This window comes from Thrips palmi, unplaced genomic scaffold, assembly GCF_012932325.1.
Source record: "Thrips palmi isolate BJ-2018 unplaced genomic scaffold, TpBJ-2018v1 HiC_scaffold_17, whole genome shotgun sequence".
NCBI lineage: Eukaryota > Metazoa > Arthropoda > Insecta > Thysanoptera > Thripidae > Thrips > Thrips palmi.
The window spans coordinates 1,919,734-1,941,581 of record NW_023144626.1 but is presented as its reverse complement, the minus strand read 5'-3'; the positions used below and the strand labels follow the sequence as shown (position 1 = coordinate 1,941,581).

The following is a 21,848-nucleotide window of genomic DNA, read 5'->3' as shown; positions in this document are numbered from 1 at the left end:
CATCGTGTATTCTGGTTTAGTTGCTTGCTGAAGGAGGAGTGCAATGACCTCATGTTAAGTATTAACTGTTAAGTAGTTTTAGGTAAGGAAGCTGCACTCTAGTGACTTAGCTCAATGGAGTCCAAAACTCCTTTGGTTCCGAACCATACAAAGACTGTTTTTCATTATGATGATGAAATGGGTAATTTAAAACTGCACAGTGTTTGTGATTACAGAATAGTCAGTCTTGTTTAGGACATGTTAAGTTAAGACATACCAACATTCCATTGTAATGGATTTCCAAATCGAACTTTTGTGTGTGCTGCACTGGAAATCCAATTTTATGCCAGAAATCATATTAAGCAGCTTCAAGGCTGAGATGCAATTTGGAATTTTCTCATCAATGAGAATCAATCCAGAATTTGACATGATGTGAGAAGCATTGTTTAGCTTTTGCTGAACAACTAATTTACATCCTTTTTATTATGTAAAAAGAAGTGTGATAAATAAAGACACATAGCTTTATTTGGACAAATGAGACTTTAATGTTACTTTACAAGACAGACCACAAAACACAACTTTCAGAAGCTAACAGCGATGGTGTTTTTTTTTTGTTTTTGTTTTTTTACATTCTCATAGATACAAAAAGGAACAAAATAACACTACTTTAGTAATTTTTAGGTAGGTAGTTATGGATAGTTCTGACTCAACTCACCCATGATTGATGCTTATCATTACACAAATAAACAACTGAAAATGTGACATTTTAGGAGAGAAGGACGTCTCCTTCAAATATCTATGGAATAGTGATCAGGAGAGAATTTTGTAAACTTTAATCGGGCACAAACTGTGCAGGGATCAATTAATGAGTCTTATCAAATTCAGGACCATTTGTTTCTAATCAGAACAGGACAATATGCCTGGATAGCAGATTGTGCATTTTGTTCCAACCCTTGTCAATAACTTATTTTCCTGGACAGTGATGTGCCTCTGCCGATCAAAAGATACAATAATGGCTACATTCTACCAAAGAATTCATGTCACTTCAAGGAAACAGCAAGGGTTTTTTTTAGGGCAAAGTTTCCTTAACATGGTATTTTCACACGTTTTGACTACATTTACACGGGTTTTTTTCCTTTAAAAAATGATGTCAGCTCGTATTCACAATCATTCCATATCATTTCATAGAAAGGACTATCTAGCTACACACAGTTAGACTGTACTTAACCATGTTGTTTTGTTCAAAATCATACAGTACAGTACCATGTTAATAAGAACAGTAGAAATATTCCATTTTTAAAATAAATTATATTGAGAGGACAGAATACACACTTTATACAAACATTAATTGGTTCTTTCTGACTGTAGGGCTCCCAGAATTGCGAGAAAAGATTTATGAATAATATAACTAAGACTTTTGTCGGAAATCTGGGGGCCCATTGCAGGCAGGCATGGTTGAAGTGGCGGTGGACACAACTAGTGCAGGAAAAAGACCCTGAGCCCATATGTGGCGGCATGACAGGTCTAGGTGCAGCCACATTTGGTCAATCACCTACACAGTCAACACCCATCCCCTCAAGCACGCGGCCTGCCAGTCAATAAGAAGTTGTGGTATAGCATTCGCATTCTGTATGACATTTTAAAGTGATTCTCGCAAGAGTTGCACCACGCTTGCGGCGTATATATTTAGAATATAATGATATTTTATTGATGGTCAGCCCTTAGGTACTTCATTCAATTAATTGTACTTAGCAAGAGAAAATGAAGCTTGGTGGAGCTGTATTAGCACTTAGCAAACACGTACAAACATTGAGGCGCTATGTGCCACACTGACCTTTCTCACGCCAACACAACCCACAGGCAGTGGCCAAAGCAAAAATCAGTGCAGAATGCTCCTCTACAGATCTCCTTTCTTTAACATAAAAAGGGGATGGAATAATTGAAACAAAAAATATATATCAAAGATAAAAACAAAACAAAAATTCATTTGGTGAATTTTTGAAGAGGAGACAATGGTTTTGACAATGACAAATGATAAATATAAAGTGAGCAGCAGAGACGCTACTCAACATCAGCTTCTTGGCTTGTGAGACATCAAGACAGGCAATTACACACAAAATTAAATTACATAGCCTGCACACTCTGCACATGAAGACCACATTCACACATCACACTATCACACACGCATACATGACTCACAATATTCAAACACACAAAAACACATTCCAGAGGAAACCTAAATAATGAAATGCGTTTGTGAGAGGAAAACAAAAAGGGAACAAAAGGAACACTTTCCATGGCATCTATTCGTTCGAATTATTTACACAAACTGCTTTTAATTACATATCAGCCATCAACTTCATAAATAAAGTACAAAATTCTTTACCATAAGACAGTGTCCTGCTGTGCATCAGGGGGCAGGTTCAGGATGGTACATGTTGAAAGGTCGACCTCTCAGCTCCTTAGGAAACAGGGCGCCACAATTTTAAAACTCAACTCCACAAGAATAATTGTTTTTATCAATAAAAATCAGCTCCATAGGAATAATAATTTCACATACATTAAAAATCAGCTCTTTAGGAAATATCTGCTCACAATAAAAATCAACTCTTTAGGATTTAACTATCCAAAACATTCAAAATCAAATAAGAAAAGTGATAAAAACGGGGTGGGGAAGAGTGGAAGAATAAAACAGGTATTTGAAAGTGGTATTTGAAGTTTTGAAGGTATCTGAAGATTCACAGTTCGTTTTAATAACACAGTTGACACTACAGAAGTACAAGTTAAGGGAGAGTGATAATTGAAATCAAAGTGTAATGACAACTCCAGAGAGAAAAATTTAGAATCATTGGCAGTTAAAAAGTTGCAATATTCTATTTTTCAAATAATTTGCAATATCCAATTTAATGAGTTTGTCGTTTCTCTTGCAAAATCCCATTTATCGAATTTTCAATGCAACTGACTATATATCAGAACTGCATCTCATAACACTAGAGATTTTGTTTTGTTTTTTTTCTACAAAGCTTTTAAATGCGTATTTACAGCCCTTTGGAAGTTGCTCACACAAGTCTCAAAATTGAAAAATAAAATGAAAATAAATGGAACCACTCTCATACTTCCACAAACTTCCATTACATTATACTTACTTTTTTGCAAAAGGGTAAGGTCTATATGTTTGGTACAGTCACATAAAATTAATGTTGGCAGTATTTTTTTTTTTGCATTACACTTAAGTTCTTTGTGGTACAGAGATGAAAAACAATGACGTGGAAAGATTCTATGTTCTATATTACAAGGAAAGAAAAGGATAACACAGACTTCCAAACCAATACAAAATTACGAAACTGACTTATCCATGTGCTATTTGTTCCAACATCCACCTTTGACTTTTGATTAAAAGAGTGGAACCAGAGGGTCGGGTTGGTTGCTATTTCAGCCTGCTCAGCTTGTAGTGGTCCCAGCCCCCCTGACTCAGTTAACAAACTGAGCTTTGAAAACAGTGGCAAAAATGCCTGAGACGCGGCTGAGACAACAAGTGCTTGTCCTGACCAAGTACTGTTGCCAGAACCAACCCGAGGACCAGCTAGTTTCTCATTGAGGCGATAGAAATGCCGTCAGTGACAATTGGCAATTGAGTAGGTAATTAACACTCAATTTGAGTGATTAAGTTGGCAGAGGCCCGTGGGCCAGGGTGTGGGGACAACCGAAATCACCACCTTCCAGCATGCAAGCAGACTACTTGAGGGCACTTTTCTAACAAAGTTCATAAACATGTCCAACAAAACAATTACTGGTCCTTACATATCATTGATTTAACTATGCTTTAAATTTAAAACTAAAAATACTGCAAGTAAATGCATCTCATAAATATGGATTCTGTTCATTCACTTCTTGACAAACAGATGAAATGTGAATTGTGCTAATTGTATGTAAAATGGACTTCAGAATAGAAGTCTTGACTTTGAAAATTAAAGAGAAGCAAATTATTTGGCATGAATTTGAAAGTTTGACATAATGTGCCAGTGAAGATATAAAAAGAACTCAACATTAACTTTCTTCAGTGATCTTGAGTGGAAAGCAAAGAGCTGCTTTCGCTTACCACACACGCACACACACACACACATCTCATGTTAATATTTGAAAGAAACAATATTGTCTGTTCCTCATTGAATAATAAAAACTAAAAGCTAAAATCCAGGGGAAGATTTTATCCCCACCCCTAAACCGATCCACAAATAAAAAGACTGATGCAGCAGCAAAGGCATCTGTAGCACACGTCGCCTGATGCTTGGTTCTGGCGGCAGTGCAGCTCATAGATGCCATAGTTTTGCGGTGCCTCGGGCCCCGGCGGTGCCTTGGCTTGTGCTGGTGGTGCCCCTGTACTGTACTGTACTGTGGTGAAGATGAATTGGCAGCCAATGAACTATCAGCACTGAGTCTAGTTCCATATACGCAGGAAGCTGTCCCATGAACCAGTGGCAACTGCCATGCCATCCTCTGTCACACCCAGACAGCTCACTCGGTTATCGTGGCCCGCAAGGATTCCTGAAATTATAATATTTCATCATTTTAAGAATCAACTGCTACTCATGGGAAAAACAAAACTATACAGTGCAGACATAAATTGCGCTTATCTTACCTGCCCGTTCTGTCTTCATGGAGTCCCACACATTACAGTTAAAGTCGTCATAGCCAGCCAATAGGAGCCGACCAGACTTCGAGAAAGCCACTGATGTGATACCACAAATAATGTTGTCATGTGAATACATGGCTAGTTCCTGATCTGAGCGAATGTCAAACAGGCGGCAGGTTGCATCATCTGAACCCGTGGCAAATGCAAAACCATTCGGGAAGAACTGAAATGAAATCGTTCAGTTAGCAATCAAATTCATTGAAAAGCAACACTAAATGAGGTAAAGAAATGTTGCTTACCGTAACAGCATTGATATCAGATTCATGACCAGGGAAGGTTTGTTTGCATGAGCCCTCTCGGATATCCCACAGCTAGAAATCCAAGCAGTGTTTGTTAATAACATAAATATACAGCAGTATGTGACAAGCAGCAATGATCAGACGTTTAGATCTTACCTTAGCTGAAGCATCACATGCCCCTGATACAAACGTCCTCATATCAGGCGAGAGGGATAGTGACATGACGTCACCTGTGTGGCCAATGAATGAAGTATACTGCTGTCCTGTTTCTATGTCCCATAGTGCACTGCAAATATAGAATAGGGATCGAGTTAGAATAGAGTGACAACATGATGATTTATCTTACAAAAGAGTAAAACTAACTTACCAAGACATATCACCAGAACTTGTAACAATTTGGTTGTCATCTAAGAAGCGACAGCATGACAAATAACCCGTATGCCCGGGCAGTTCTCGGCTGACTCGAACATTTCCTTCTCTTGTCTTCAGGCTAATTACAAAACATTGAAAATAAGTGGTTAAAAAATAAAAGAATCTAAGAAATAATCTAAAAAAACAAACCAGTCAGAGTAAATCTTACCTGTAAATAGAGCAAATGTTGTCGAGACCACCACAGGCAACAAAGAACCCAGATGGTGCATAAGCGCATGTCATAACCCAACTTGAACGAAGGGGAATAGCATGCACTTTGTTCGTGGTGTAACTGTCCCATACTATAAGTTTGCCATCTTGAGAAGCAGAAACTAGGTTCCTGAAATTAAAAAAAAGATATGTGAACACAAACTGCTGACAGCAAATGAACATAGACTCAAAACAAACCAACAGATATGTTACCTCGAGTCCGAGCCCCAATGCATTGCATAAATCTTTGCAAGGTGGCCTCGAAGGGTGCGCCTTGTGCGCATTTGTATTCGTCCAATAGGCTCCATTGAACTGGTAGCCTGGACCAGTGTTGTGTCGCATGCTTGCTTTCTTGCATCCTAAAACAAATGAACAAGTGTTAAACAAACTTTATGCCCAGATCAACAAAAGACATAACTCAAGGGTGATTCAATCTGTTGCCAAAAATAATTCGCCTAATTTTTCATATTGAATGATATTGAAGGCGGGGTGGGACAAGTCGCTGTGGCTGTGTTTCCTCATATGTACCTAGTGTACATCCAATTCTAGAAACGCCCCCACCCCTCCGACGCCCCATGCACTTCCACATTATCGCCGCCAACAGTGGCGAGGCGAACCGCTCTGGGTTAGCGAGAGGGTGACGGTGACGGGCGCGGAGGCGGGGCGGGGCGGAGGAGCACCAGTCTGCCCCTCAGCCCTCACTCATCCACCGCCCTCCTCTCCTCCCTGCTCTCGCGGTGCGGTGCGGCGGACGGCCGTAGAGTCCTAGTCCTACTACGCTACGCCTTCCGCCGAGCCCCGCCGCCCGCCAGGCCGCCAGACCGCCACGCCCCAAGCTGGGCGGCATGGCGGCGCTACGCGGCGCTACGCCCTCCTAACGCCAGGCGGGCTCTTTTGCCCAACGGTTCGACGAGACATCCCCCTCCACCCCGCTCGCGCTCCCCATTCGCACCATTTTTTTTGCCGAGGACCCGGCAGTGCTTTGCTTACGGACGCGCCGCTACGCCGCTATCGCTAGCGAGCTGGCCCCAACTATTCCGACGCTTTAGACCCGGTCTTCCCTCGGCACTTTGCGCTTTGCCCGTCCAAGAGCGCCAGCACACCGGCCGGCGGGGCGTGGCGGGGCGTGGCGGGGCGTGGCGGGGCGGGGCGAGGCGTGGCGGGGCCACCGCGGTATTATGTGCTCTGTGGGGGCACTGGGGCCTGAGGCGCTCTGAGCTGGCGTAGCTGGCGGGGAAGGGGAGGCAGGACGGGGAAGGGAAGCGGGAAGGGCGGAGGGGGAGTGGGCAGGGGAGGCAGGGCCGGGGCGGGGAGGGAGGATCAATGCTCGCCCCGCGCCCCGCGCCCCTCGCCCCGCTAGGCTACGCCGGGCGGCCAGGCCGGGCCGGGGCGTAGCGGCCGGGGCTACGCCAGGCGTTGCTGCTGTATTGATCGCGGCACACACGCCCAGCGCCAGGCCGGCCAGGCAGGCCCAGGCGCCACCCTCTCCGAGCCACGCATCCCCCCTCCCTTCTCCCCCGGCCACCGCGCGCCGCCCTCGCCGCCCGCGCCGCCCGCGCCCAAGACCGGGCCACGGGAAGGGTCGGCGCCGCGCTGCGCGCCGCGCTAGCCGCGCCCCACCCCAGCCCCAGCCAGCCTTGCCAGCGCCTCCGCGCCACCCAACCTCCGCCTCGCGCTCACTCTCACTCTCGCGTCGGGCCGTCTTGTCCCGTCCAGCCGCCGTCACTGCTGGCATCGTCCGCAACGCCTGACATCGCCAGCCATCGCCGCACCGGCCACACCCCAGCCGCCTCTCTCCCATCGACGGGGTGTCCCGTGTAGGTGCCACGCAGAGAGAGACAGGCGATGGCTTCCGGAATCAGCCTGCCGATGCAACCAGCGCCACCCAGGGCGCCGCCGTGGCCGCGGAGTCGCGGGGCGCGATGCAGTGGCGGCACCTCGGCCCCGCAACTCCCTACCCCGCCCCCAGTTGCCCCGCCAAGGCTCGCCCGCAAACGTGGCATTCATACCGAATCAGTACCGAGTCCACCCCCTCCAACATGTCCCGTGCAACAGCATGCCTTGCTCCCCCTCCCTGCCCGGGTCACTGCAATGCTCTGCCAGAGTGCACACAGAGGAGCCTGACGGGGAATGAGTAGAGAGCCTCCTCGATACCAGTTTCCGGACGTCCGCGACAGCCAGGGAGGGCCCCTCCCCTCCCCTCCCTCACGAACGCGGCAGCCGAGCGATTCCGAAGAGTCGTTTCGTCGCTCTATCTCTCTCGCACTCATGGGGCACTCCGTAAGGGTGCGAGAGAGACAGAGCGACAAAGCGATCTTCTGAATCACTCGGCAGCGCGGCCCGCTCGAGCCAGTCACTCCAGAGAGCCGTTTCGTCGCTCTGTATCTCACGCAGCCCGACGCAGCCCTGCGCCCCGTGAGTGCGGCAGAGACAGAGCGACGAAATGATGCCTCGGAATCGGTCTGCAGGGCCCTCGCGAGCCAAGAGGACGGGCTGGAGTGACAGAGCACGCGAAGCGACGCCAAGGCACGCCAGGATGCCACGAGTGCACCTGTTCACTTCGCTACTACCCGACGAGGCGGGCCGGCCGGACCCACCTGCCCGCTCCCAGCCCGCCCCGCCCCGCCCCGCCCCGCCCCGCCCCGCCAGGGTATGCACCTGGCGGGTAACACCGCACGTCCGGAGCATCGCGAGGCCGAGCAGGGCGTCCTGCAGCACGCGCTGCAGCGCACGGAAGGGCCGCCAGCCGACTCGAGCCGACTGTCTGTCCCTCTCGCACTCACGGGGCTGCTCGCAGGGGCGCGGGAGAGTCAGAGCGACGGAATGGGCCTGCAGTCCTGCGCGGGCTTCTCGGGAGGACACCAAGCAGGCCGTCAAAGCGGGGGCAGCCCGCCGTCGACAGGTGTGCACATCGTCGTGACGCAAGACGCCGCGACAAAGCCTCGTTATCAATAAAGGGCAAAACAAGTGTCAGCCGTACACATGATGCCTGTGGCCGCCGCTGCGGGGCACGTCGGGACAGAGCCGTTTCGTCGCTCTGTCGCACTCATGGGGCTCTCCGAGAGGGTGCGAGAGAGACAGAGACGCCGTCTCAAGGGCCACGCCGTGCCATGCTGTGCCGTGCCGTGACGAGGCGGTTGTGACGGCGGCGGCGGCAGGACCGGACCCAGGGGCAGGTCTGTGACGACCAAGTCCGTCGTGACTGAGGTTTGTGACGAGAGCGGGGGGGTTGCAGTTACGGAAGGGGCCGTCGCGGGACGAAAGAGGGCTCCGGAGCAAAGGCTTGCATAAGTAAAGCACCTGCAGTGTCTGACGCACGACAGCGGCGCCTGTCAAAAGGGGCGGCACGAGGAAGGGGTGGCGAAGCGCGGAGAGGGAAAGGGGACAGGGAAGCCCTCAGCAGCGGCACGCGCGGGGCGCGGCAGGCCGTGCTGCAGGCCGTGCTGCAGGCCGTGCTGCAGGCCGCAGTCTTCCCGTCTCTCTCGCACTCGTGTGGCCTGTCATGCTTCGCAGCCGGTAGCCGCGCGGGTACCCGTCGTGCCCGGCGGCCACTCAATTGATGGCAGTGGCGTGTCTGCCCCACAGGCCCCACAGGGTGAAGGCGACGCAAACGTCTGCCGGGCTCCACTGTGCCAAGGCAGAGTTCAATGTCGTGCATACAGCGTAACACCGAGTAGTCTGTACACGATTCCTCAAAGTGTCACACTTTAAATGTCTTGCAAAAAAATTTGAGCCATGTTGCAGTTAATTCGGCGCAAGCATAGTGCGAAGTAAGATTTCTCCAAGGTTATGAATCTTTTTAGAATTTGAGGAAAACCTTTGAAATATGAATAAAAACTGCATTCGTACCATGCCTGCGCCATTTCCTCCGTATTTTGGAAAATTTCTTGGTTTGACATTTAGAGTGTACACTCCCTTGTGTCGGGCTGTCACTCCAGGCGTCGAGCCTGCCTGCCTCTGGCCTCTAGCGCTGGGGGCGTCCCCGGACTCGCATGCAGCACACTCATTCCGAGAGTCGTTTCCGTCGCTGTCTCTCCCTCGCACCCCATGAGTGAGAGAGAGACTCGGAATCAGTCCGCAGTGTAGCGCGCAGTGCACCACGCACCCGGGACTGTGCAATCGAGAATCCCCGCTCCGTTTTCCCAGCCGTGTCCACCGGGCTTCTCTTCGAAATCCCCGGCAACGCGGGCCCCTCCACCAACACTCTAGCAGCGCCATTGTGCCAAGGCAAAGAATTCCAGCCGTCGCGTCCCGCGCGTCCCGTCCCGAGACGACGGACCATCTCCCCCGTCCCGTCTTAGTTTAACAAAACATACTTACTCTGATGGCATTTTTTAACGTTTCTGCTTCCTGCCTCAGGCTTTCCAACTCATTCATAATTGCTTCTCACTCGTGGACCGGCAGGAGCTGCAACAAAAGAAAGGCACCATTTAGCATTTAGCGAGTCGCACACAGATCATGGCCGACGACAGCGGGGACACTGCCTCTGTCTCTCTCGCACTCCGAGTCTGGCTCCTCCGTCAAACAAGCGCGATTATTATTCCCCGAAGAGCCCAATTTGGCAAAGCACAGCCGACAGACCCAAAAGGAGGAAAATAACAAAGACGGTACGAGGCTGGAGGAGTGAGGGAGTGAGACGGCGCGAGGAGCGCGACAGCGGTCGATAACGCCCCGCCACGCCCCGCCGCACCCCACCCCGCCTCGCCACGCCCCGCCGCACCCCACCCCGCCTCGCCCCGCCACGCCCCGCCGCACCCACCAGACCGCACCGCGCCGCCACGCCCCCAGCCGCCCCCGGCAGCCCCCGGCCCCACGCACCTCCGTGCACCAGTCGAGCCTAACGCAATGTACACCCTGCAGCACCCCGTCGTCAAGCCACTGGTAAAACTGGAAGCCCGGTTGCCCCAGTTGTACTCTTCATTCAAGCGAGTAACCAACTACGCTTGAGGTACCTGTGCACTCTTCGAGCTGGTGGGCCACGAGAGCGAGATAGAAGAGAGTCTACAGCACTGTTTGGGATGATCCTGCGACTTCAGCCCGTGCTGCTCAGAGCGTGCACGTCGGCCCACTTACGGTGTGGCCGCGCTGCCGAACGAGGAATCCAATCATTGGTGGGGTCACACGTTCGGTGCGCGTCCTGTTTAGCGACTCTGGAGCTCGAAACGCGCCTAGAGAGTTTGTGCTGCCTCCACCGGTCTTCTGGCCCACTGTGTGCCGGGACATTGGACTTGCAGAGCGACGGCGTGCACACTGAGCGCACGAGGCGGGCTGCACTTGGCGCTCGTCTTCCATCCATATTCCGCCTCCCGCTGCCTCGGCGCGCAGCGCGGCTGCACGGCCCCGCGGCCCGCCCGGCGGCAGGGACGAGCCCTCAATGCCTTATCACTGGGCGTGGCGTGGCGGGGCGCGGCGGACCCTTGCGCCTAATCTGACAGGTGCATCTGTTCCGCGCGACAGCCTCGCTTCGGCCCAGAATACGCGACTCGCGACGCCCGCGACGCTGGCGGCCGCCCCCCTCCCCTCCCCCGCCAGGTTCACTGACTGGAGGCGCCTCGTCCCGTGCGCGGCGCGTGCGCGGCGTGCGCGCGTCGACAGGCGATATTGCCCTGCCCACGCCCACGCACTCGGCGCAGGTACACTGTAACTCACTCCGGTGGCTGACGGGGCGCGCGCCGCCACTCCCCCAGCTCGTCGACCAGTGCATCGGGGCGGCGCCGGCTTGAGACGGCGGCGTGCCGCGCCCCTCTCCAGCCTCGCGGCCTGGCCGACGGCCTGCCGGCCTCGCGGGGGCTCTTTGGCCACGGCCCGCCCAGCCTCGCCCTGCTTCGCCCTGCAGCCGTGCACAGGCCGGCCGGTATATTTAGCCGAGTCGGCGCGCGTCTTTCTCGCCACTAGGTACCCGTCGGCGGCGTCGGCGCTCCGCGGCCGGACGGCCGGACCCGGCAGGGCGGCCGCAGTGGAGGCCAGCCCGGCCAGCCCCCGATTAAACAATCGCACAGGCATTTCTCGCGGTCGTTGGTTGGTTCGACTTTGAGCCGTCGGCACCGCCTCGGCACCGCCTCGGCGCGTCTCGGGAGACGGTGCACACGCGGCGTACAGTGGGCCAGAAGACCGGTGGAGCGGCCAAAATTCTAGACGCGTTTTGAGCTCCAGAGTCGCTAAATGGGACTCAAACCAAACGTGTGACCCCACCAATGGATTGCTCTCCGAACGAGGAATCCATTGGTGGGGTCACACGCTCGGTTCGAGTCCTGTTTAGCGACTCTGGAGCTCAAAACGCGTCTAGGATTTTGGCCGCTCCACCGGTCTTCTGGCCCACTGTGCGGCGCCGCTACGTCAGTGACGCTCCCCCCCCCCTTTTTTTTTCCCGGTCGAGCACCGCGGTCTACACGCTGCGCTACTGACGTCTTCTGCTGGACGGTGCGGGTGCACTGGTAAAACTAAGGCTAAACTAACACTCGGCCAGCCAATGAAATGCGTGCATTCACTATTCCGCAAATCTTCAACACACTACAGCAACGCGCTGGACAAATTGCTGGGTTAAGTCCTGCGGCACTAAGAGAGGGGTTCTCGTGTTCCGTGCTGAGCCAAGCCCGGCCAAGCCATGCCACACGGCACACTCTCGAGCAACAGCATCCGCCAGCCTTGCCGGACCAAACTGTTCAGAGGGGTGGGGGGGAGACATGGCCCCAGGAGGTATGCGGGCTGTCAGAACGCGCAGCGGACTGATTCCGAGGGGGAGGTCTCTCTCTCGCACTCTGGGGACGTCCCGTGCGGGAGCGAGAGAGACAGGCCGACGAAAACGACTCTCAGTCGAGTGCGTAATCAATTCCAGAGCCTCGTGGCCATCGGGACCCAGGGCAGACCCGGACACTTGGTGACAGACTGAGGAACCACACGGCTGCTACAGACCTCCGTCCAAATCAGAAAGGAACAACATTTCCGAGCGCACGGCGGGGCACACCACTAAAAGCACACCCTCGATATGTGCAGCGGCCTCGGCCCGGCACGGCCACTAAAAGGCAAGGGCGTCCCGAGTAACTCCACCCCAAGGTGGACCGAGATCTGGGATTGGGTCACGGATTCGGTTCAAACTTTGTGGGTTCAATAGGTACCACTAGGACCTATCAACCCTAAAAGGAAAGTTGGCTAGCTCAAATAGAACCTGAGATATTTGCATTTTTCTAAATTTGACTAATTTAGCGGAAAAATGTCGCTTTCTGATTTTTTATTGGTAAAAGTTGTTCGCTTAGTTCTGGCTTATGTTTCTTCTTTTTAGTCATAAAAAAAGAAGAAAAATGGTGGTAGGCCAAGATTTGTACGTTGCTTGGTTTGTCCTATTCGAGCAATTTTGTCGAATTCATCGAAACTCTCATACCCAAAATACTCCACCTTGGATTTGACCCTGGTACGTCTCATTTCACTTCTTTTACTCTAATAAACAATTGCTATATAGTCCCTAGCACCAACAATTCCATATAAGCCAGAAAAATCAAACACACATTTTTCAATTTTCTTCTTTTACCTATTTTTGGCGCTTTTGTCAAGATTGGGGCTTCTACATGAGCTAGGGTGATAAGAAGGATCCTGCCTGCCCTCAATTAAGATAGTATCGACACAAACAAAGAGACCCAAACACAAGGTGCACTAAAAATTTATAATGAAATTGTTTCGAGCAAATTTTTAAAGTTTACGAGGGGTGTGAGGAGTTTAAATCGGAGGAAAATGTAATGCTTCAGCCAAAAGTGGATTTGTGGTGCATTTGTTAGCTTTCTCTAGTAGGTATGGTTCCCTTTTAACCATGAGAATGTTCCTCCTTGATAACCAGTGTTAAAACCCTGATATGGTATGGGGTTGTTGGACTTACGATTTCAACGTATTAACAAAGTAATGATCTATTTATTTAGGTTGTTTGCAACGTGTAAGCTGAGCCCCCTTAGTCTTAAGTCATCCGGTTGGTCTCAAATTTACAAACCAAATGGAACCAGGCTCAGTTATTGAGACTAAGCGGTTGAAGTTATATGTTGCAAACCTAAATAAATGGATCATTACTTTGCTTATGCGTTGAAATTGCAAGTCCAACAACCCCATACCAAATCAGGGTTTTAACACTGATTATCAAGGAGGAACACTCACATGGTTAAAAGGGCGCCACACCTACTGAAGAAAGCTAACAAATGCACCACAAATCCACTTTTGGCTGAAGCATTACATTTTCCTCCGATTTAAACTCCTCACACCCCTCGTAAACTTTAAAAATTTGCTCGAAACAATTTCATTATAAATTTTTAGTGCACCTTGGGTTTGGGTCTCTTTGTTTGTGTCGATACTGTCTTAATTGAGGGCAGGAACGATCTTTTTTATCACCCAAGCTCATGTAGAAGCCCCAATCTTGACAAAAGCGCCAAAAATAGGTCAAAGTAGAAAATTGAAAAATGTGTGTTTGATTTTTCTGGCTTATATGGAATTGTTGGTGCTAGGGACTATATAGCAATTGTTTATTAGAGTAAAAGAAGTGAAATGAGACGTACCAGGGTCAAATCCAAGGTGGAGTATTTTGGGTATGAGAGTTTCGATGAATTCGACAAAATTGCTCGAATAGGACAAACCAAGCAACGTACAAATCTTGGCCTACCACCATTTTTCTTCTTTTTTTATGACTAGAAAGAAGAAACATAATCCAGAACTAAGCGAACAACTTTTACCAATAAAAAATCAGAAAGCGACATTTTTCCGCTAAATTAGTCAAATTTAGAAAAATGCAAATATCTCAAGATCTAATTGAGCTAGCCAACTTTCCTTTTGGGGTTGATAGGTCCTAGTGGTACCTATTGAACCCACAAAGTTTGAACCGAATCCGTGACCCAATCCCAGATCTCGGTCCACCTTGGGGTGGAGTTACTCTCCCAATATCCCCGGTCCGCGGGCAAGTCATCGCAAGGCAGGCCTCCCGCCAGGCACCGCAACACCGCAAAAATGCAAGAGAACGTTGGGACCATCGGCGGCGGCCACGGCCTTTACAAACCCCAGATTTCACCGCCTTTGCAGCACCATGCGTGCCGCCGATAGATTTCGAGTGGAGACGGAGTGCGCAACGCCACGCCCCCCTTGGGGTCCTTGGGGTCCCCCCTTGGGGCCCACCGAGTGGCTTGGTGGCTGCATGCCGGCCCGTCCGGGCCCTGGTCCGGGCCCACCGACCGCCCGGCCCGGCCCGGCCGGTACCGCGGCCAGACACGTCCATCAGGATATTGATCGGGTTCGGCGGGTTTCACAGCCACCAGCCCATACGGGTGCACTGGGTACAGCGGCCAGTGGCGGAGCCAGAGGCGAGCCGCAGCCACGCGGTGCTCTTGGCGCCCCGCCAGCAGGCCATTCCGATCACTGCACTCACGCGCCCTCTCTCTCCCACGCTCAAGGGGCGCCCCGGAAGGGGTGCGAGAGGGACAGGAGCCTGTGGGTCGTGACCCCGTGCTACGCCGCTGCCCCGCCACCCCACACACCCCCGGCGGCGGGCGCGAGGCTGGCGAGGTCACACAGACGCACTGCGGACTGGCCTGGCCAAGCCTGGCCGGACGAAGGCAACCGAGAACATGATCGCCAAATCGCTGATTTCGCCAATTGACGGAGTTGAGCGAGTTGGCCGATGCTGCCGCGTCGTCTCGCTGACGTCACAACCCAAGTCCGGCAGGGTGGGCGATGTGACTTCGATTTGCGATCGTTTTCACCTCTTTTCGTTTCCGCGTGAACCAAGAGGTCGCTGCACAACGAAACTTGCTACGGGTGATAGAGGCGGCTTTCCGTCACGGGGATCCGGCACTGCAAACGGAGACACTCGAAATCGGGCGAATCCGAGTCTTGCGACCTGTACTTGAAAAGAGCGAGCGCACTCGTTGACGCACGAGGACACAGCAGGTACACGAGCTCCGAGCTGCTGCCCCCCCCCCTCTTCCAGGAGAGGCGAGGGGAGGGGGGGGAGGGGCTGCCGTGCGGCCAAAAAGGCGTTGCTTGTCAGCCGATCCGAACACGACGTCGTGCAAGGGTGAAGATGAGGCATTCATTTGCCTCATTTAAACTAGCTTCTGGCTTCAGCACAGTTGAAAGCCCGTAAATTCTGATTGGTGGGCGGCGGTTCCGGGGCGCCCCCTGCCGGCCGATGGCGCCGATGGCGCCGCCGATGGGGTGCAGCGGAGAGCAGGCGACGGCGGCGCTGGTTCCGTTTTTCCCATTTTCCCGAGCTTGACCGATCTTTGCAACCCGCCGCTCAAGTGGCCCCCACGCTTCCGCGCTCTCTCGGGGTGAGACTGAGCGACGCTCCAAGGCCGATTCCCGAGTCCGCGGGAGAAGAAGTGGCGGGGCTGCACCCGGATGGAGGCAGCGGAGCCAAGCGGAGCCGTCCAGGGTTCGGAGCTGGCCAGGCGACGCGCTGAGTGCAGGACGTCGAGCAGGGCGTCGAGCAGGGCCCCGAGCAGGGCGTGCGGCGGGGCCGCCTCCGCGTCCGCCCCCGGGCCGACCTGGCCGCCCTCAGCCACCCTTCGCCGCCCAACTCACCTATCATGCACTGCTTGCGGCACGCATGCTTGGGGCGGGGAAGCCCGCCGTACTTGTCAGCTCACACACACGCGCGCGCACGCACTCGCACACCAACACACCCGCATCCACGCCCGCACGCCCGGCGCGCCTGTCCGCCGCAGCTTGTCGCAGCCCCGCGATACGTCCGCGCCGATGTCGCCCGCGCCGTCCGGTGCGCCTTGCCGCGCCTCGCCACGCCCTGCCGTCAACTGTTGGAGCCGCAGCCGCGGGCCGCCAGGCCAGGCCGCCGTGCTGCCGAGCCGAGCAGCGGAGCAGCCGAAGCGCTCCACCCCACCAGCACGAACACGAGCGAGCACCGCCGAGCGGGCCGAGCCGCCAGGGGCCGAAGCCGAACCGGCCGAACGTTGCCCGAGCGGCACCACCCCCCGCCCCCGCACCGCGCCCGCACCGCCCCCGCACCGCGCCCCGGCCGCCCGGCCCCTTCACTTCGGGATGAGAGGGGTGGCTGAAAGGGGGCCGTCTCTAAATCACGTCGCCCAACAGGCGAGGGCCCCGGATAGCCAGGCCCTTGGCCGGGCCCTCCCACAGCCCAGCCATTCCCTCGGTTTGTCTCTCTCGAACCCCTGCGGAACGCCCCAAGGCCTGCGACAGAGACGACCTGCCGATACGACTCTTCGGACCCAGCCTGCAGCGGCGGGCGGCTGAAGGGGGCCGTCTCTAAATCACGTCGCCCAACAGGCTAGCCCGGCAGAGACTGTCCGGACGCGCACTGCACTGCCAAGTTCAGTTCGTCACTGTACGCCCATCTGGAGTCAACCTGCCAGCAGCGCCAGCACAGCCCAGGCAAAGACACGGCGGATACCTCCAATCAAGAACCGTGGCGCAAGGGGGAGTTTGAGGTTGAGGTGTCGGCAGTAGAGCGCGATGAACAGACACCCGTCGAGCCTAGCCGGCACTGCAGGAGACAGAGTGGACTCTCACACCTCCAAAGAGACGCACAGTAGGTCAAAGGACCGCTTGCGCTTCGTTCGAGTCCTATTTGAGGACTACTGTGGAACTTAGGTCGTCCTCAACTTGACAGGCGCCGTGAGGGTAGGCAACCCCCACAGCGCCGCGTTGGGCGGGCTGGCCTACCCTCAACTTGGCAGGCGCCGTGAGGGTAGGCAACCCCCACAGCGCCGCGTTGGGCGGGCTGGCCTACCCTCAACTTGGCAGGCGCCGTGAGGGTAGGCAACCCCCACAGCGCCGCGTTGGGCGGGCTGGCCTACCCTCAACTTGGCAGGCGCCGTGAGGGTAGGCAACCCCCACAGCGCCGCGTTGGGCGGGCTGGCCTACCCTCAACTTGGCAGGCGCCGTGAGGGTAGGCAACCCCCACAGCGCCGCGTTGGGCGGGCTGGCCTACCCTCAACTTGGCAGGCGCTGTGAGGGTAGGCAACCCCCACAGCGCCGCGTTGGGCGGGCTGGCCTACCCTCAACTTGGCAGGCGCTGTGAGGGTAGGCAACCCCCACAGCGCCGCGTTGGGCGGGCTGGCCTACCCTCAACTTGGCAGGCGCTGTGAGGGTAGGCAACCCCCACAGCGCCGCGTTGGGCGGGCTGGCCTACCCTCAACTTGGCAGGCGCTGTGAGGGTAGGCAACCCCCACAGCGCCGCGTTGGGCGGGCTGGCCTACCCTCAACTTGGCAGGCGCTGTGAGGGTAGGCAACCCCGACCGCGCCACGTTAAGAGGGCTGGGCAGGGCTGGCAGACTCCAGTGCACGAAAAACAAAAACAAAACGTGACTGCTGCCGCAGGGCGCCGCAATCAGCCACAAACGCCCTTCCATTTCCACAAGTATCTGGCCGCCGCGGATACAGTCAACATCGACGCGGCCGGCGCACACTCCCGTTTACATTACCATTTCGTTCATTGCGTATGCAGCGTACATCGCCGTCAAGTGTATGCTTCATTTCGTGCCAACCATCGCCACTGCGGCACGCGGCAAAAATCAAACCACTCACAGCCGTTGCTCTGGCCTGCGCCCGAGCCACCGCGGATGCAGTGCGTCGCGCCCCGTTCAAGCGGCCGAGGTTTCAGTGGTGCGAGTGGACAGTTTACGCCAAGCAGTGTTTTTCCCTAAGGAGGAACGCGATGAAATTTGGGTGTCCGTCAACTCCTTTCCACGCACGCCAATCTGTCAATGCAACGCGTCTGCTTGGGGCCGAAATAAAATCGCGCGGCGCTGCTCCTCAGAAAGGTCGTCTACGCACGCACCACAGAGTTCATACCCGACAGGTCCGCTGCAGCCAGTCGGTGGCACGGCGGTCCCAGAAGCCCCCCAGGGCAACGCCTGGGCCTGGGGCAGCCTGGAGCAGCCCGAGGCCCAGCCCAGCACATCATGCAGGCTCCCCACGCGGTCGCGGCCGGAAACCTGCATTTAGTCGGCGACCTGCTTGCCGCCCTCGCCTGCCCCGCCCGCCTCGCTTTCTAGCAGGCCGGCCACGTTCCCACGGCACGCCGTGCACGCCGAGCACGCCTAGTCTACACACCTCCGGGCCTCCGGGCCTCCGGGCAGGCCGCGCGCACAGCACCGCACGGCCCTGCGTCCTGCGACGTCGCCAGCAAATCAGCGCGACCAGAGCACGAGGCCCCGAGGGGCGCCAAACGCCCCAATCCTCCAGGGCGATTCCTAGCTTCCTAGTGTACAGTCAGTCGCTTCGGCCGAACACCTTTTATCATCTCTGTTGGCACCACTTCACTGCCCAATCTACTATTATTTCGCGCCAAAACGTTGGCAATGCGCTGCTCTGCAGAGCCCCGCGAGTCGACGCCCCGCCCGCCCCGCCCGCACTGTACTTTTTAATTAGTGATAGTACCACAGTGAGGCCGCGTGCCGGCCGCACTGCACTGCCAGCGGCGGATCCAGAGCCAAAAGGAGGGGGGGGGGCTGCAGACAAGGCCCAAGTATGGCATTTACCTTCCTTTAAGGCGACTCAGTGGGATTCCGGGGAAAAGGCGGTATAGTGAATATTGGCCGCGAAAAAAAAAAAAAAAAAACGTCACAAGGACGGGATACAGTTTGGACCTCAAATGATCCTTCGCTCTTCAGGTCCTTTGCACAGCAACAGCTCACAAGCCGGCTCCTGCCTCGGTGCATTCGCATGATACTAAGAAAATTTATGACGGAGAAGTCACTCATTACACAAGAGTTGTGGATTTGTGTGAGCAGAAATTCGTCACATGTCGAGAGGCATTCCTTCCTAATAGAACACACCGTGCTTACTAGACTGGAAGCACTTCCTAAGTTAACTTCAAAACATTATTTAGAAAAATATTTTTAAATTCCTGCATTTGGTCTAAACTAAAGTGGATACTCAGTGAAAATACACTACATTTTACTCATTACCCAAGATCTACAATCAAAATGGGGTATGATGTGCATTGATATATTAAGGCAACTAACGCAGCTTTCAACAACCCCAGTGCAAGACCGACAGTGTCAAGCAGTCATTAAGTTAAAAACACACCAATTAAATCCATGCCTATGATCATAAAATGAATGAAGGCTAACATTTATATTGTGGGCAATGTTTGATATTAAATTACATTTGAATTAACAATTAACACAATTATTCAGGAAGCACAGCTCAGTCTCTGTCCAAATGAAGAAATTTCCAGACCTGAGCACGTTTCCACAGTCTTCAATAACAGATAGACAGACAAGTTCAATTGGCATAAGAAAAACATTGCCTACTTTTTCAATTGTTTTTTGGGTTTTTTTTTATTTGTTAAAACAAGAGTCTGGATTTTGATGGAATATTTAGGACCTGTGTAAATTCATTTTGATACTATAATGTAACTGACAAGTACAGAAAACAATAATTTGGACTGACTAAACTAACCCCGTCAAGAGCAGAAATTCGAAAACGCTACATTTTACAAGAAACACAGACAGCTCTACAACAAGGAATCAGCAGCTTATATCTGACAAAACAAAGAAAGTGGATGGAAGTTAATGTAAAACTACATTGAAATTTTTCCAGCAAGCATACAGAAAGAGCAATTAATGGCCTTGCATTTTTGACAAGACCCTAACATAACCTAACTAACAAGACAAGGGCACAAAATACCTGCAGAAACACACAGACTGACAATATGCACGACTTTGATTTAGCACTATGTTTTAGAGCAAAAACTCCATACAGTTGATATGCACAAAACATGGACATATACTGTAAATAAACATTAAACGACGATCTTGCTCGGGCCTAACCAAACCCACATCTCATAAAGAACATTATAAAGGCCAAACCAAAATAAGACGAAACGAAATTAAATTCACTGGCACAGGGAGTGCAGGCACTGTGGAAGGAAACCCTTTCTTTTCTGACATTAGACAGTAATAAACGGACATAGCGGGCCAATGGCTGCCTATCCTGCAGGCGCCATGGAAGGCTTAACGAATTTCGTCTTAAAACACGGCAGAATAAAAAGCTTAGCCAAATTGAGGGACAAAAGCAGAGACAAGATGTATCACAGAAACATTCGAAAAATATTTAACAGTTGCTCACCTCTTTTTTTTGGAATTCCAAGGCCCTGGCTTCCTGCCGCACCAAGCAAAGATGTCCCACTCCACACCCAGACGGAGGCCAGGACCGCGCCCAACTCTATCACCGGCGTTCTAAAGCTTCCAGCATTAGTCAAACGATCATTTCATCGCTCTGAAAATACCACTTGTTCTTGAAGGAATACACAAAAACTTAAATGTTTACTAGACACAGATCAAGTAGGGTGCGGCTTCCTTCAACTAGACCCTGCAAGCCCCGTAGCAAAATGACGTCATTGGCAAAGACGTCGTTCGAGGTTCGGGTTCGAGGTTCGAGGTGCGTTCTGCTTAGCCACCGGCGGTTACAGGAGAGTAAAACAAAACAGAATTTGGTGGCTCTAGAGACAAAATGCTCCCTTTCAAATGGCAAGATGATCAAATAAAGACAAGAACGTGGAAACACAATTTGTTTTCAGTCAAACGGTGCTTTTTAAAAACGCAAATCGGTACGTGTAAAGTAAAGAAATGTGATGGATTGGGGAGTTGTCGATTTGCGGCACTGACTACGGGTTATATCTTCTTATTTAGTATAGACCTTCAATGGTTCAGCGCGAATATAATTGCGAGGGCTTTTCTAGGGCATCGCTTTATTTCCTTTCTTTCTTTTGAAGGATTCAATAAATGATTTGGGATTCCCGCGTATTGGTTATCAGGCATCTATTGAGTTTCGTCTCCTTGGCTGTGCATTTCTCTTGGCGTTCAGTTTGACCAACCGGTGTGGCATTTCTGACTCTGTATTTGTTCTTTCCGAGCTTTTGAGGGGCTCGCAATCCGATAAAGAATTGATCGTGTGATAGAATGTATGAAATAGGATTACTTTTCTGATATTTTGCTCATATCTTATGGTTCCTTCGTCACGCCAACTAACTTAAGCTCAAGCCGCACCTGCAGCCCCGCCAAATATAAACGTGCACTCACACTCCCCAAACTCACCTGGGCTGCTACGTGGAATAATTTTTCACCGCCTATACTTAGGTCTTGTTCATATGTAGTTCATTAGATGACTTCTTTTACTTCAGGTCAGATCCGAGCTTTATGCAAATAGTTTTCATCGTTTGCTCCACTTGTGAAGCTGTCTGCATCCCTGTATATTTCGTAAGACAAAAATAAAAAAAAAATGATTACAAAACGTCATTAAGACTTTGGTTTTTCCATTTCCTCTCTGAAACATCGAAGCTTTCCAGAAGCCATCTAACGGGGCTA

General features: G+C 52.5%; 1 protein-coding gene across 2 annotated transcripts; it reads right to left on the bottom strand.

The window, feature by feature from the left end:
* Positions 1 to 500: 500 nt before the first annotated feature.
* Positions 501 to 20,897, bottom strand: LOC117643270 (guanine nucleotide-binding protein G(I)/G(S)/G(T) subunit beta-1). Of its 2 annotated transcripts, none has more exons than XM_034382042.1 (9): positions 20,611 to 20,897; positions 9,853 to 9,939; positions 5,746 to 5,891; positions 5,492 to 5,662; positions 5,279 to 5,401; positions 5,068 to 5,197; positions 4,912 to 4,983; positions 4,619 to 4,835; positions 501 to 4,524 (listed from the first exon to the last, which is right to left on the bottom strand). In XM_034382042.1, exons 2-9 carry the CDS (start codon positions 9,907 to 9,909, stop codon positions 4,418 to 4,420), a joined length of 1,023 nt encoding a protein of 340 aa, XP_034237933.1. In that variant the 5' UTR covers positions 9,910 to 9,939; positions 20,611 to 20,897; the 3' UTR covers positions 501 to 4,417. The 2 variants fall into 2 exon arrangements, with proteins under 2 accessions (XP_034237933.1, XP_034237934.1); XM_034382043.1 differs by lacking the exon at positions 20,611 to 20,897 and adding an exon at positions 16,081 to 16,218.
* Between the last annotated feature and the right edge of the window lie 951 nt (positions 20,898 to 21,848).

Excerpts from the sequence above, each read along its gene's own strand:
- LOC117643270 (XM_034382042.1), bottom strand. The coding sequence starts at position 9,909 with ATGAATGAGTTGGAAAGCCTGAGGCAGGAAGCAGAAACGTTAAAAAAT. Across the intron at positions 5,892-9,852 it reads CGTTAAAAAATGCCATCAGA|GATGCAAGAAAGCAAGCATG; the intron begins GTAAGTATGTTT and ends CATTTGTTTTAG. Across the intron at positions 5,663-5,745 it reads CATTGGGGCTCGGACTCGAG|GAACCTAGTTTCTGCTTCTC; the intron begins GTAACATATCTG and ends TTTTAATTTCAG.